The sequence below is a fragment of the Penaeus japonicus genome, unplaced genomic scaffold (assembly GCF_977035675.1).
Source record: "Penaeus japonicus unplaced genomic scaffold, GWHDUDI00000001_assembly GWHDUDI00000007, whole genome shotgun sequence".
Classification (NCBI taxonomy): domain Eukaryota; kingdom Metazoa; phylum Arthropoda; class Malacostraca; order Decapoda; family Penaeidae; genus Penaeus; species Penaeus japonicus.
This window is the reverse complement of record NW_028234409.1, coordinates 10,977,186-10,992,185: the sequence shown is the minus strand read 5'-3', so window position 1 is coordinate 10,992,185 and position 15,000 is coordinate 10,977,186. Positions and strand designations below refer to the sequence as shown.

Genomic DNA, 15,000 nt, shown 5'->3' with positions numbered 1-15,000 from the left:
TCATACCTTCCATTGATTTTATTCCAATGAAAATCCACAAATTTACATAAGAAAAAATCCTTTCTTCTTTGTCTTAAGTCTAAAGGCCTATAAACATACCTTGATAAATAGACTCCCTCCAATCTACATTCATGAAAAGGCTTTACAAACAAATATCCATTTTAAACAAGGGCACCATCCTTCCTCTCTTGTCTAGACATATTTCAACCACATGTCTGTAAGAAATGGCTTTGCAAATGTGTATCCATGTGGCAAGTCAAACAAACAAACAGATAAACAGAAAAAAATCTTCCTGTTGGTTTCTAGAGCAGTGTTTCCCAAACTTCTGACACCTGTTAAATTTAACTAATATTTCTGTATAGGCAATTTTTAGAAACATGTTATTGAGTACTATATAGCATTGATATTAATCCTTTCCTGGTGGGCACAGCGATAAGTGAAAACTCCTATGCCGGGCCATTGCAATATTGCATTGGAAACGTCACACTGGCATGACGCTCCGGCATTGGGAATTTAGCTGTGTCACATGGGTGTGACGCACCGCCGTCATAGGGTTAAGGATCTAATTGATATTTTTCAAGACTAATAAGATCCTAAAATAAGATGAATAGATATGTTAAAAAGAAAAAAAAATGAATAGAAAAGACTAAGTAGATATAGATATTAGGAGTAACTTATGGACCTCCTGCAAATTTACATATCCTAGTTTGGGAACCTCTGGTCTTGAGGACGACAGGTCCTATTGTTTAAAAAAAGAAAGAAAGAAAAAGAACGCATACCCCTCTTCTCCTCTCAGGTCTCGAGGCTTTGGCTTCGTGACCTTCATGAATCCTGACCACGTGGATGCAGTCCAGCGAGCGAGGCCGCACAAGGTGGATGGAAGGCTCGTGGAAACAAAGCGAGCCGTCCCGCGCAGTGACGCAAACAGCACCATACTTCCAACCACAAATCATCCAGATGCCACCCACACCAGGATTTTCATAGGGGGTTTGCCACAGGTAGGGTGGGATTTTTAAAAGACTCCTCTTTCTTTTGCCTTATTTCATTAGTTGAGGATGGGAAGACTCCTCTGTGTGTTGTTGTTGCTGATGTACTTCTGTTTTCTCTCTTTCTCCTTTTTATTGCACATTGGGCTTTTTTTCTCTTCTCTTTTTCTCTTTCAACTTTTGTTTGTCCTTTTTTTGTTATCGTTACTATTTTTAGTGTTATTGTTACTGCTATTATGTTTTATGCTACTTAGCATCTGGACTAGCATAGTGACATGTGAACCCTTCCACTTGGATGGCCTGAATTCACTACCAGCTCAGGGCACGAGAAAGCTTCCACTGGTGCCAGTTTTCCTGTGACAGGCAGGAGAGGGAGTGTTTGTTAGTCTTCCTGCCATAGCCAAGGATGACTCATGGCCCATGTGGGTGAAAAGGAGTGCTGGGCCATTAATCTTTAGTGCTTTAGTGCTTACTTCTTATCTCTGTCACTCATTGGAGACCTGTAAATCCTTAAACGCTTGAGATATTGCAGTGTTGCAGTAACAAGAGATATAGCCTTATTGGTCAAGAATATGTTTCTGCAAGGGGCAGTCCGTGTATGTTGGTTTGTGCAAATATATGTGAGTGCATCACTGCATTTCCTATTGAGGGTTTTAGATCTTAAAGTCACATTTAATAACATTTGACTCATGCCTGGCCTTGACTGGTTGGCAACTTAGATGATCTTAGGCATTTTGTGACAAATGAAAATTAAATTTATGTTTTACATTTATTGATGCGAGGACATTGCCTTGGTAAATAACTATGCCCGAGGTACATGACTAGGCAGTTGCTCGTCCTATTTATATTTCCTCAACAGATCAGAGATTCAAATGTTGCTAATGCTCTATGTAAAGCAATGTGGCTCATAATTTTTTTTTATTTTATACACCAATTTTTTGAGGTCATGTAATATTTATTAAAATTTCAACTGAACAGTTTTACACATACCATGTAGTACTCCTTTGCTGAATGTATCGGATCATTTCAGGATGTGAAAGAAGATGACTTAGAATCATACTTTGCGCACTTTGGCCGCGTGACGTGTGTGAACATCATGTATGATAAGAACAGTGGCCGCCATCGGGGATTTGCCTTTGTTGACTTCAATGATTATGATCCCGTTGACAAAGTTTTATGTAAGGTTTCTTTTTGTTCTGCTTATTTTTTAATTTTTTTTCTATACATTAGCTATATCTGAGATATTTTGGTTTTAGAAGAGAATTGAGTATAAATGTAAGTGAATTGCTGATAATGCTAATCTTTGGGTCATGTGAATTCAATTTTGTTATGGGAGAGGAAGTTAGATGTTTGAATGTTGGAGGAGGATGTGACTCCAATTGCTTTGAATTTTGTAGCAGACTTTTAAGATAGATGAATTTTTACATATTTAATACTCATATATCTTTTTTACCTCTTTTATAGTAACACGCAATCATTCAATCAAGGGCCGACCAATTGATGTCAAGAAGGCTATTAGCAAATCAGATATTAGCAAGATAAAAACTCTCATGTCTGGAGTAGTCAGTGGACCGGAAGCATCTTTTCTTGCAAGTTTAGGAGGCTCAGGTTCCAATGCTGGCACTCCCCCTGCCACAACTCCTCTGCCACCCCCCATTGGCACCCTACCTGCCCTCCCAGGACCCTCAGGGGCCACAGCAATAAATGGAGCAGCAATGGGACGTGCCACTGGACAAAGTCTAGCTCCAGCCATAAACAATGCTGTAACCACCACAGCAGCTCATGCCACTGTGCCTAATACAGGGATGGTGCCCCCTGTGGCACCTCTGACACACCCATTCTTTCCCCGGCTCCCCCTGGCTGGGCTTCCAGGATTCTCTGCGCAGTTGCGGTCAGGCTGGCAGTACAGTGTCTCTGGCAATGCTGAAGTTTTAAGAAATACTGCAGGTATGGTGGGTTTAATTTTTTATAACTGTTGAAACTCAGGGATTGGTCTAATGATTAGTTGCTATTTTAATTCTATTTTTTTTTAATGTCTTCCATATTGGGAAAAGTCCAGTAAATGGCTTCACTAAACACTTAGAGTGAGGGGCTATGAAGAAAGAGAACCATTAATTGTTCAGAGCATATTCCTTTCTTCTCAGGTGCTGCAAGCAACAGACCTTCAGGAGCTCCACCTCTTGCCACAGCAGCTCCTGTTGCAGGCACTGGGCCCTCTGTACTTGCAGGGGGTGAGAGTGATGCAGAGTCTGAGGGGTCAGCTGAAGATCAGGTGATGGACACTGAAGATGGAGGAAGTGAAGCCTGGGGAGGGGCTGGGGTGGAGGACACGTGTCCAGCAGGCGCTCGGCTCCTCATCATTGAGCCCTTCTATGGGGGCTCTCACAAACAGCTCATCTCTTTACTCAGAAATGGTGAGTACAGATTTGGAAAAAAATTAATGCATAGATCATTTTATCTTATGTCATTTTGCTTTATTTTATTATTGAATGGTAGTCTTACATTTTGATTTATTTCTTCAATAACTAACACTTATTCTTATGTTACCATAATGAATATTTATTATGTTCTTTATTATAATAACTCATCAAGCATAGGTTTTATGGGTTAGAGTTATCCTGAAAATGATGGTCTGGAAGATTTAGAAATAATAGTCATTTGGATAGTCATATTATCTTTTCTTTCATTCTTATTCTAGTTGTTCAAAAAATTTTGAGTTAACTTGCGACTCATGTAACTATATATTATCAAATGTTAAGAAGCAAAATTAGTACATGAGAGGTGTTCAAATCTGCTCCCACATTTGCAGATGAATCAGTCATCGGGAATGAGGAAGCAGCATTGTTCACCTTGCCGAGCAAAAAATGGCACTGGAGAGCTCGCACAGCTGCCCTGTACTTCTATCAAAAAATTCCACAGACACATGAATTTAAGGTGAGATCCATTTGAAGAGGAATCCTAAGTAAAAAAAAAAATAAACACTGACATCGTTAACAACTGAGAATCCCTAACATGCAAATAAACAACAAAATACAAACAGGGATGTAAGGGAAATGGGAGTAAACACAAAGGGACAGTCCAAATCTGTGACATTGTAAGTTAAATTAAACTCCACCTCAGACTAACACAAAATAGGATGTCTTGAAGTGTCACAGAATCAATGCTTCTCTTCTCATTTTTGTTCCATTTTAGTGTAAAGAAAATAAGGTTTCACAAGGTCATTTCAGTCTTCTAAAATAGGGAAACTTATGGATGAAGAAGTAAAGGTAACAGGAGGGACTTTCCATACGATGGTTGGGAGATTGTGAATTCTACAGACTCGAGGCAGCCAAAGAAACAGTGCTAGTTTGCCATATCCCTTCACTTTGTGCCACCTGCATGGAGCATTTCAGCAGAACTATGAAATTAATAAAAAAAAAAATTAAAAAGATACTGTATCCATCTTTTTGTGGCTACTCTTTCCCTCCCCCAGTGCTGCTTGTTAAACTGATCACAACCCTCAGAGATGTAATAATGAATGCTTGTTTGGTGCTTAAAGCTTTATACATTTCCTGATTTACATTTTGTTTGGATTCACAGTAGTGTTGATAGGCAGATTTATATTATTTACCAACTAGATGCATATATTATCTTATTTCCTGATACTCTTTAGTGAATTTTTTGTTGGGTCAGTCTGGCATATGAAGCAGTGTTGTGTTGTAGATTACTAAATGTGGCTTCCCTTGTCTCATTTTTCAGACTCTTTTTGCATCCTCTACATTGAATTTATGTGAACTGATTGGCTTGAGACCTGACTTAGGAAGATTAAGGAAAATTCTCTATTTCCATGAAAATCAGTTAGTATATCCAGTCAGAAAACAGAAGGACCGAGATTTCCAGTACGGATACAACCAGATTTTGTCATGGTAAGTTGGCCATGTTTGTCTCTCATGCAGCACACAAGTCTGTTGTTTAAAGCCCCAATTTAAAACTGGTTAAGTAATTTAATAATTGATAATTGAACTGGGAATCTCTAATTGTGCTTGTAACCCTCTGCTGTAGAAAAAGTATAGCAGGCAGTTGTCTGTTTATGGACATAGTGGTGAGTGAATGTCCAAACTATGTCTTCTGTGTCTTATTGCTTCACTTATTTTAAGTCCCTCATTTTATTTTTGGAATTATACCAGTGGGTGTGACATACCCTAATTATTTTCCAAAACCTTTACCTAGTGCCATACTGTTACAGCTTTTCTTCTTTCTTTCACTCTTTACAGCTTAATTGCCGATGTTATTGTGTTCAACTCCCAGTACAATCTTGAGTCTTTCGTGCGTGAAATTCCGCGTCACCTGAAGCTGCAGCCGGACCACCGTCCTGATTCCCACGCCATCATGCAGCTCATCAGAGACAAGAGCCAGGTAGTGATCCCTGTCAAGTGACCTCACTAATTCTGTTGTTAGGGAGATTTTTACCTTGCAAAAGAATCTGTGATGTAGGATGTAAGGATAAAGGATTATATATATATAGCTTAGGTTATCTCTCCTTTAGACTTGTTAGATTGATTTTATTTGTGGAGGTATGTGGTTATAATTTGTAATATTTTTATATGAATTTTCAAAAGTGTGAAAATAGAATGAACCAGCAGGCAGTTACTTTATACATAATATCTACATAGATTAAGTTTACCAATAGGTCTGAAAATGTGTTTTTTTTGTGCTGAACTGCATCACATACTAAATAATGCTAAATTATGATATGTCCTAAGTCTTAAGTAATTGGCAGAGTGAGTGATAGAAATGGATTACTATATTTATTACTAGGCCTTCGACAATCTCGTTTCATAGAATTTCATTTGGTTTCAGGTACTAAAACATTAAAGTTTGTTTTTGAAGGGAATGATATACTTTTATACTAATTTACAAGTAAGGAAAGCTGTTACAATGCCTGATCCTCTCTTTAAGGTGGCGTATTTCCCAGTTAATATTGCTCACAAGACTCGGTGTCCTAAAGACGCTTTGGAGCCTTTACATATCATATGGCCCCATAGGTGGTAAGTATTGTTTTATATATATGTGTATATGTGTATATATATATATATTTATATATATATATATATATATATATATATATATGTAGATATAGATATATATTAAATATAGATTAAATAAGCTTTACTAGACATCACAACTATATAGATATCTGATATCATGAATTGTATTTATTTCTTTAAAGTTTTGAAAAGTAAACCTGTTTACACAATTTATTGTAAATGTAATCAATTCACTATTTCCAAGGGAAGTAATGAATTGATATAAAAGAATGTGCAGAGAAGAAACATATTAATGATTATTTTTCTTCCACAGGGAACACGATAAGGATCCTGACACAATGTTCCAAGTTCTCTACCAGCTAGTCGAAGCAGGACTTAACTTCCGGCTCTCAGTACTGGGTCAGTCGTACTCTGACAACCCTCCAATATTTGCAGAAGCGAGGCAGCGTCTGGCAAACTACATAACACATTGGGGCTATGCTGAAAACAAAGAAAAGTAAGTGTGGTGTGCCCTTTTGGTTCTGTTCATTTCACTTCTTTATTATGGTGTGATTTTTTTTGTTTTTCTTGGTTATTGACATTTGTTTAGTTTCTTTAAACTGATGATTATATATATATTTTTTGTGTCTAGGGTTTTTTCTCTCTTATTTTGGAGTGTGTTGTTCTTACAGTTCTTATGTATACTGGATAACCATTGTTTTTTCCTTAATGATGGGAAGGGAGCTCATCATTATTTTTATGACTCTCCATATCTTTATTATTCTATTATTCATCATTGACATTATTCCCTCTTGTTCCATAGGTACTGGGAAGTCTTACACTCTGGCGATGTTGTGGTCTCAACTGCACACCATGAATTCTTTGGTGTAGCGATGCTAGAAGCTGTTGGGGCTGGTTGCTTCCCGCTGTGTCCCAATAGATTAGTTTATCCTGAAATATTCCCTCAGGTATGGCTCTTTGTTTGACATTGTTTTCAATTGGACAAAAGACTTGATTGCTTCCATTGTTTCCCAGGAACTATCTTTTTATTGCCTTTTTTATTTTTTCCGTATATTATTGTTATTATTATTGTTGGTATTATTATCATAATTATTTGTTTTGTTTTGTTCGTTTTGTTTTGAAAGGTTGGGTATGTGTGTGTGTGTGTATGCGCATAGATATTTATATATGAATGGTAAATATACATAGAATTTGTGATGTGAATATCATGAATTGCATACGTGCATATATATTTGTGTAATAATTTAGTGTTATCCTACTCTTTTGTGTGTGTGTGCGTGTGTATGTGTGTGTGTGTGTATGTGCGTGTGTATGTGTGTGTGTGTGTGTGTGTGTGTGTGTGTGTGTGCGTGCATGTGCGTGTGCGTGTGTGCATGTGCATGTGTGTGTGCGTGTGTGCGTGCGTGTGTGTATGTGTGTGCATGCATGCATGTAAAGGTGGAATGGTGTAGGTATAGGTCAGGCATCAGCAACCCAGAATCTGTGAAGAGCCAGTTTCCTTAGACTTGGCTGAAAAGCTGTCCATCCATAATCCCTAATAGGAATGAAAATACCCACAGACAAGTTTAATGATAATGATCATCTCCAATTGGATACTTTTCAGCAAAGGCACTGTGTTTCCTGTGAAAATGTCAGTCAAATTTGGACTTTTTAATGTTTGTCAGTTTCTCACTGCATATGAGATTTAACCCATTCACACCCTGTGGCTATTCTGGCTCTAAATGGTCAGAATACAGGGGTTTCCGAACGCATGAGCCTGCTGACTCGGCATGCCGGCCTTGACTAAATATTTTGTCGCCGCCGTCTGACCCAAAACCCACTGAATGTGATAGCAAGTCAACTGGCACATATGGGTTAAAGGATGCCCTTTAAAGTTTCGAATAAATGCAAAGTAGTCTATCCATTCACCTTTCAAATCTCTGTTTTCTTTACCATTTTTTCTCTTCTATGATGCCATTTCTCCATTAATTAATTATAAGTTGTTATAGTAGTGGTAATAGTAGTAGCCAAGAATAAAAGTGGGTGCTCACTGTCAGTATACAAGAGTGAAACTGGGCAAGATCACTCACCTGCATCCAGATCTCTCGTCTATCCATCAGCTATGCTTTCTCTCTCTCGAAATTGACAAGGTGTTTCATTGCACTGCAATTTGTTTGCATGGGAATTAATTATGACATTTTTAAAACAACAGCAATCATATCTCGTACCTACAAAGCAGGAACTAAAAATATAGGAAAATGCACTTAATGAAAAGACAAGATAAACAAATAATGACAATAAAATTAATCGTGGGGGGGAGCTAGCAGAGATGTGGTCACCTATGGTGCTGTGGCTGTCGATGCCAGTATTTTAGCTGTTATTTCTTTAAGGTAATTTTGATGTTTAGTAAGTAAGGGGCAGGAGCCACTTACGTTGGAATTGGGTGTATGACTAATGGTGGTCAGATCAACATCCACATCTGTACTATAAAAGTGTTTGTAATCTCTGTGTGGGCATTTTCACTTGTGTGTTATTACGCATTTTGACGATGCAGATGTGTATAGGTGTATGATGGTTCAGCTTTATTTGTAGTTGTTAGACTTACTTGATATTTGTATTTTATTCATTCTAAATACAGATAGTCCCTGAAATGTGATGGTCCAAAATATGATTTTGTATGATGTATGACTTTGATCTTTTGTGGTTAGTGATAGGTGTAATGATACTGTATCAGTAAGTATTGAGAGTATTAAATGCTCCTTTGTGTTCATTGTTTATAGTTTTGCTTGGATAGATACAGGTCACTTAAAAGATTCTTAAGATTCTAGTTCTTGCCTTAATAAAAAATATATATATTGCAAGTCTTTTCTCTTAAGCCAGTCATTTATGAGTTCTTTCCCTCTCTTTAGGCTTATTTTCTTTGTTTTTTTAGCTAAACTGGGCATCTACCATATTTGTTGTCTTGCAAGTGTATGCTGGTCCAATGTGATAAGAGGTCCATATTGCAGTAGATTGTAAAAAAATGTGTAAAAGTTTATCCCTTGAGATAACACCTTAAATTATCTGAATACATTAAAGCTAAACAAGGCAAAGTGATGATGTTTGGCATTTTTGAATTGCTATATTTTTAACTTGCCAGTGTGCTTATGCACATAGTATTATTGTTCAAGGCTTAATTCTAATGATTCATGTCGTTTACTATAAACTTGATCATTGCCTTAAATATTGTTTTTACTGTATTTGCAGGTGTTTATATTTGTCTGTAGATTATAATGGGTAAGTATTTAATTATGAACATTGAGTACACTTGTGGAGTCATCAAAAGCACAAACTTTTAATTGTTGAAAGATGATAGGGATGAGGATACCTCAGTTACTTTACTTACTTGAAGATTTGTTAACATGAAAACATTTGCTGTGGTCTAGGGTGACTGCAGCATTTACTGCATGTCCCAGAGTTATATGTCAACATTCCCATGTATTTATATCTTCTTGTAGATAATACAGAAAACTGTACCCAACTTAACAGCTTAATTACAAAAAAGGGTATCAGACAATAGATATGCAAGTATCCCCCCACCCCCCCTCCTCATTTCCACAAAGTCTTCTTAGACCGATAGCTTACAATCCAAAGGATGTGCCAAGATACCAGCAAGGAAGAGACATCAGGTGTCTTCCCATAATACATGGGACGAAAGACAATCCCTACTCAAGGTTCTTTCTTTTCTCTTTGCAGGAATGCTTGTACAACACTACTCAGCAATTGCAGAAGAGCCTGGCTCAGTGGTGCTCTCGGCCGCAGCTTGTACGCTCTAAGAAGGTTAACTTGGACCTCAACACCTTCTCTTGGGCAACCTTGAAGCAGCAATACATTGATCTCCTTGCATGAAAGGATGTGTGAAGGTTGTATTAGACAAGAATGGCTCTGAAAGTGAAAACAGCAGATGAAATGGGTTGTTGATTATTTATTATTATTATTATGATGATGATGACTTTTGTTGTTATTCTTATTATTATCAATTATTATTATCATTGTTATTGATATTATTAACATTATTGCTATTGTTATTATTATTGCTATTATATTTATTATTGTTATTATTATTATTATCATTATCATTATCATTATTATTTAGGGTCTTTGTAAAGTTATATATGTTATATATATAATTTTGATCTAAATTATGTTTCCTCATGTTGACTGGTAAGCCAAAAGCACTGGCCATCCTCCAATGTTGTCTGTAGGGTGTCTGTGCTGATCTCAGTTGAAAATTTTCAGCAATTTTGATTTTTTTTTGTTTTTTGTTTTTTGTTTTTTGGGGGGTTAAATTTTCACATGTGTTAAGCATTCCTGTTAGATTTGTCTTACTGTCGTTTACGATGTAGGCATATATTGCTAGAGTGATTTGATCTGACAGACTTCATCTACATGATGTACTTCAACTAGTATTACAATGTGATTCGTAGTCATCTGGCTCATTTTTTCATACGAGAGGTCAATAGATAACGTGCTGTGTAAAAGGTTGTGGTGTGATGGGGTGATCTTTTTATGCAATACTTAAGGAAGCCATTGATAAATTCCTTCCAATAGGAAAACCAGATATTATGTGTTGGAAGCATGATGACTCTAGTGAGGGTAATAACTGGTATACTGTAGCTAAGGGGCAGAGGCTAATCAAACACTTAGTTTTTCCTACTTGTTGTCTGACTCCTAGTTTCTGTGGATCTTTCAAGTCAAAGGATGTTTGTTCTTCAGTGAATTGGTAGAGCTGTTGTGGTATGCATGATTTTTTTCCCAGTGTAGTTGGATATGTTTCCTTCACCTCATGCATGGAGTTGGTTTAACTTGGTAAATAGATATCAGTGCTTTGTGTGTGACTTTTTTGAACATGTCTTGTCTTGATGGTGTATGAATTTAAAGTTACATACTGTTTTCATTTTTGCAGTGTGAGAGTCTCCCCAAAATTATGCAAAATACTTTCTCTCTCTCTCTCTCTCTCTCTCTCTCTCTCTCTCTCTCTCTCTCTCTCTCTCTCTCTCTCTCTCTCTCTCTCTCTCTCTCTCTCTCTCTCTCTCTCTCTCTCTCTCTCTCTCTCTCTCTCTCTCTCTCTCTCTCTCTCTCTCTCTCTCTCTCTCTCTCTCTCTCTCTCTCTCTCTCTCTCTCTCTCTCTCTCTCTCTCTGAAAAATGAATTTTTATTTTTTCATTTGTGCCAAAATATCACATTGTTGATGATAAAGCAAAGTATTTTTTCCTGTTGATTCTGAGAGTTGAGAATATATCAGTGAACAAAAGAACGTTATGGTGAATATGGCTGATCTTAATGTGGCACTTGTTTATGAGCAACAAACAGAGCAACAATTTGTAAACAACCTCCAAAAGTAATTCATTGTATTTGAGCTGACATTTCTAACATATTTTGTAAAGGTTAGACTCTCTTACTGGTGGTAAATGTCTTCTGTTCTTTGTGATAGAATTTTTTTATGTGGAACCCAGCCAGATATATACATCTCCCATATGATGGATAATATTTTAATTATGCTTTATCATTATGCCAAGATAATATGCCCTCCATCCCGAGTATGGGTTTTGGGAACCTGAACACAAGAATAAAGTTATGGCTCAGCAACATTGATCAGGAAATATGGGGGTGAATAATAGTATTTTCTTTCTATCTACTTATGCTAAATAGATGATTTATGTTTAGATAAAAATATGCTTTATTTTAAAAAAGAAAAGGCATCCAAGTAAGACTTATGCTGTGCTTGATTTCTAGAACCTGTCATTTCTTCTTAGGAGGATAAAAGACTTCCACTGTTAATCTTTTCTAATCTGCAAGCTTCAGTTCAGTTCAGACAGATATGCGAAGACGTCGCTTCGCCCGGGCTATATGCTCAAGGCGGCCCGGCCTCTGCCAGCTATGAGTGCTGACTCATCTTATCTAATCTTATCTAATCTGCAAGCTTTAGTTAGCTCATTACTCCTCTGTTTTTTCACTTTCGTTTTGACCACTTGCTACTTTTAGCTGCATCTCATGTTGCTCTTTTATTTTGCAATGGATCTCCCTGACACCATTTCCTGTTAAACTCTTCATATGCTTACAATACAAAGTGCAAAGTGTGAGTGACACACTGTGGCAGCTGTATGTTTCCATAAAATGCTAGTGTTATGACAGGCACTCCCACTTCAACCCTGATATATTCTTTACAAGATAATTCCTTTGCAATGAAAATTACATGAGAGGCTACATTAGAATACAGTACTTAACTTTTTTATTTATTTTATTTTATTTTATTTATTTTATTTATTTATTTATTTATTTTTTTTTTTTTCTTTTTATCTTGGCAGTAATAGCATGATTATTAATGAGCAGGTTAACTAACTTCTTGGCTATGGTCATGGGGAGAGTGTGCTTGTGACTGATCTTTATACTTGAAATAATTCCATTTGGTTGACTAGTCTATTATGTACTTTAGTTAGTATCAGTATTTCCTATGAACATTTACTGTAACCCTGTTAGATTTGCTGCCAGTTGACAAAGGTTATAAAGAAGCATAAGATGTTTGAATTTTCTTTCAGAGTTGCAATTCAGTATGTTTTTTTTTTTTTTTTTTTTTTTTTTTTTTTTTTTTTTTTTTTTTTTTTCATCAAGTTGAGTTTAGCATTTTGTACATGTGATTATGAAAGCCACAAGAGGCTTAGAAGCAATAGAATAGTATATTTTATGGAGGCTAAGACTAACCAGGAGACAGTCTTGCTATTTGTGTTTGTTTTCAGTGATTGACTTATTTGTGGTTGTGTCAGAGTGAAAGTAGACCATATCAGTTTGAGAGAAAATGCTTTAGATTTATATATGGCAATTGCTTGAAAATGTATATAACATCACAATTTGGGTATGATGTGGAAAACAACTATTTGAAGTATATTGTTATTTTATATTTCTAATATTATTGTCAGTAAAAGGAAAGTACTTAGAATACAGATATTCCTCTGTATTTCCACTAAATATGATATTCCTTTCTCTAACTTTGAAGATATTGCCTTAAGTAAGCAATATATAAAATTATGCACTTCAAGTATGTCACAATATACATGTCTGTTTTAACCTGTTTAACCCATTCATGCCGGGGCCGTTCCGGCTTTGCACGGTCGCAATACCGGGGTTTTGGAACGCATAAGCCTAACGCCTCGAGATTCTCGGCCGCACAAGCCGCGAGCCTGGGCTGCCTGCTTGCTCAACCCGAGCGCTGGGCTTGCCTTCATGTCTCGTCCCGGGCGTCTAACGCAAAAACCACAAAACATGTCATCACGTCAACCGGCTCCAATGGGTTAAACTACATGAAACATCAAATTTAAGATTACATAATTCTCTATTGATATATCTTGATACTGGATTACACATAGATCAGTGCCTTGAAATAATGATATCTGTTCTTCACAGATACAATAGGCAGGTGTATCACTCAAAAAAAGACATGGGTTTAATCCTTCCTTACACTGCAATGTTCATTTGCAATAGTCTGGTTGGTTCTATTTTTTCATAGCAGGTAATAGTTAGATAAAAACCCATATTAAGAAAATGGTAAAGCATAGACCTGCATACTATCTTTCATTATTATTTGCTCTCTCTATATCATAGGGAATATGTCTGATGGACTTGCCAGATATTAGCTACGTAGATTTATTACTTATGTTTTTTTTTTGCTTTTATTATGAAATGCAAGTTACTGTATAGGGTTTATCCTTTATAGTTTTTCACAGTCAAAGAAAGGATATGATATATTATGTACCAAGCTCATGGTGTATTTATTATTTACAGTGAAAGGGGAGGGGGGACTGAATTAATTTTGAAAACTTAAACATAGCTGACTTGAAATGTTGGTTCGTTAGTGTTATAGAAGCTAGCAGTTATCTATTTAGTTTTAGTATGGAGTAAAACTCTTGGGAATTTATACATAAACTGAGAAAATATATTAGCCTCTCCAATTCTTGTTAATTCAACTTAACCAGAACTAACATTATCTTTGCATTAGGAATTGTATTTTGAGAAAGCAATAGTAAGGGAAGGGAAGCTGACAGTCCTCAATTTGAAGGTGTAATTGATAACCAAGTGAAAAAGTACAAAGGTAGTAGATGTCCTAAGCTTGCCACTGTGGGGAAGAGATGGATGATTGTCCCCCAAATTCTCCATGTTGGTTTGGATCTTGGGTGGTTTGATATTCTTTGGCATCAAGCCATGCAACGTGTGACAGGAAGCATCTGGCATAAATATTGGGCTGCAGAATTTTGTTGCTGTCGTCTTAATTTTGCGAAGAGGATTCTTGCGTGTTTCTTTAGATGTGGTTTCAGGTTGTCTCTACATTTGCCGTATGACAGTGTGTGAAGTTATATGTCAGATCTGCATGATAGATCATAGTATTTATTTATTATTGTTACTAGTTTGTTGCTTGACGAGCTGTTGGTTATAGAATAGGATTTGCAGTCTGTATTTGGTTATTGCGTGGACCAACGACAGGTGTTGGATTTGGCCTTGAAGACATGTAGTGAAGTCTCAAGAAATCAGACTTGCTTTGAATGTAATCCAATGAATGGTGATGGTGGACATAGAGAAACAAAATACCTACTGGAATAATAGAAAGTGCCTATGATGTTTTGGTAATTAGCAGATCATTAATGTTAGTAATTGTTACCGTGCCATCCGATAATAACAGAACATAAAGTTTACCTGGTTTACATTGTTACAGAGTTCTCAAAGTTTCTTTTGTGGTAAATACTGTAGTACTGATCTCATCAATGTGAAGTAAGCTACATTATTCCCAACCATGACCTATGTTATATGCTTAATGGTGGGTAGCACTTTATATTTAATGTTGAGTAAATTGAATATTATACAGTAGAGGTTTCTACACTTGTCAAAAAAATAAACTCAGCTGATTATTTGTACATAACACATTTGATTATATATTTCATCATTGTAACAATTGGTTGGATTTTACAGTAGAAAATGAAG

General features: G+C 36.4%; 1 protein-coding gene across 1 annotated transcript in view; it reads left to right on the top strand.

The window, feature by feature from the left end:
* The window catches only part of LOC122261927 (uncharacterized), a 19,528-nt gene that overhangs the window by 4,043 nt on the left and 485 nt on the right, over window positions 1-15,000 (top strand). Inside the window, exons 3-13 of the mRNA XM_043029761.2 lie at window positions 797-998; window positions 2,017-2,164; window positions 2,451-2,933; window positions 3,131-3,400; window positions 3,796-3,920; window positions 4,725-4,891; window positions 5,240-5,381; window positions 5,925-6,013; window positions 6,327-6,509; window positions 6,816-6,960; window positions 9,728-15,000. The exon at window positions 9,728-15,000 is cut by the window's right edge and continues 485 nt beyond it. Of these exons, the coding sequence (XP_042885695.1) occupies window positions 797-998; window positions 2,017-2,164; window positions 2,451-2,933; window positions 3,131-3,400; window positions 3,796-3,920; window positions 4,725-4,891; window positions 5,240-5,381; window positions 5,925-6,013; window positions 6,327-6,509; window positions 6,816-6,960; window positions 9,728-9,880 (2,107 nt within the window). The 3' untranslated portion in view covers window positions 9,881-15,000. The remainder of the gene's footprint in view (window positions 1-796; window positions 999-2,016; window positions 2,165-2,450; window positions 2,934-3,130; window positions 3,401-3,795; window positions 3,921-4,724; window positions 4,892-5,239; window positions 5,382-5,924; window positions 6,014-6,326; window positions 6,510-6,815; window positions 6,961-9,727) is intronic.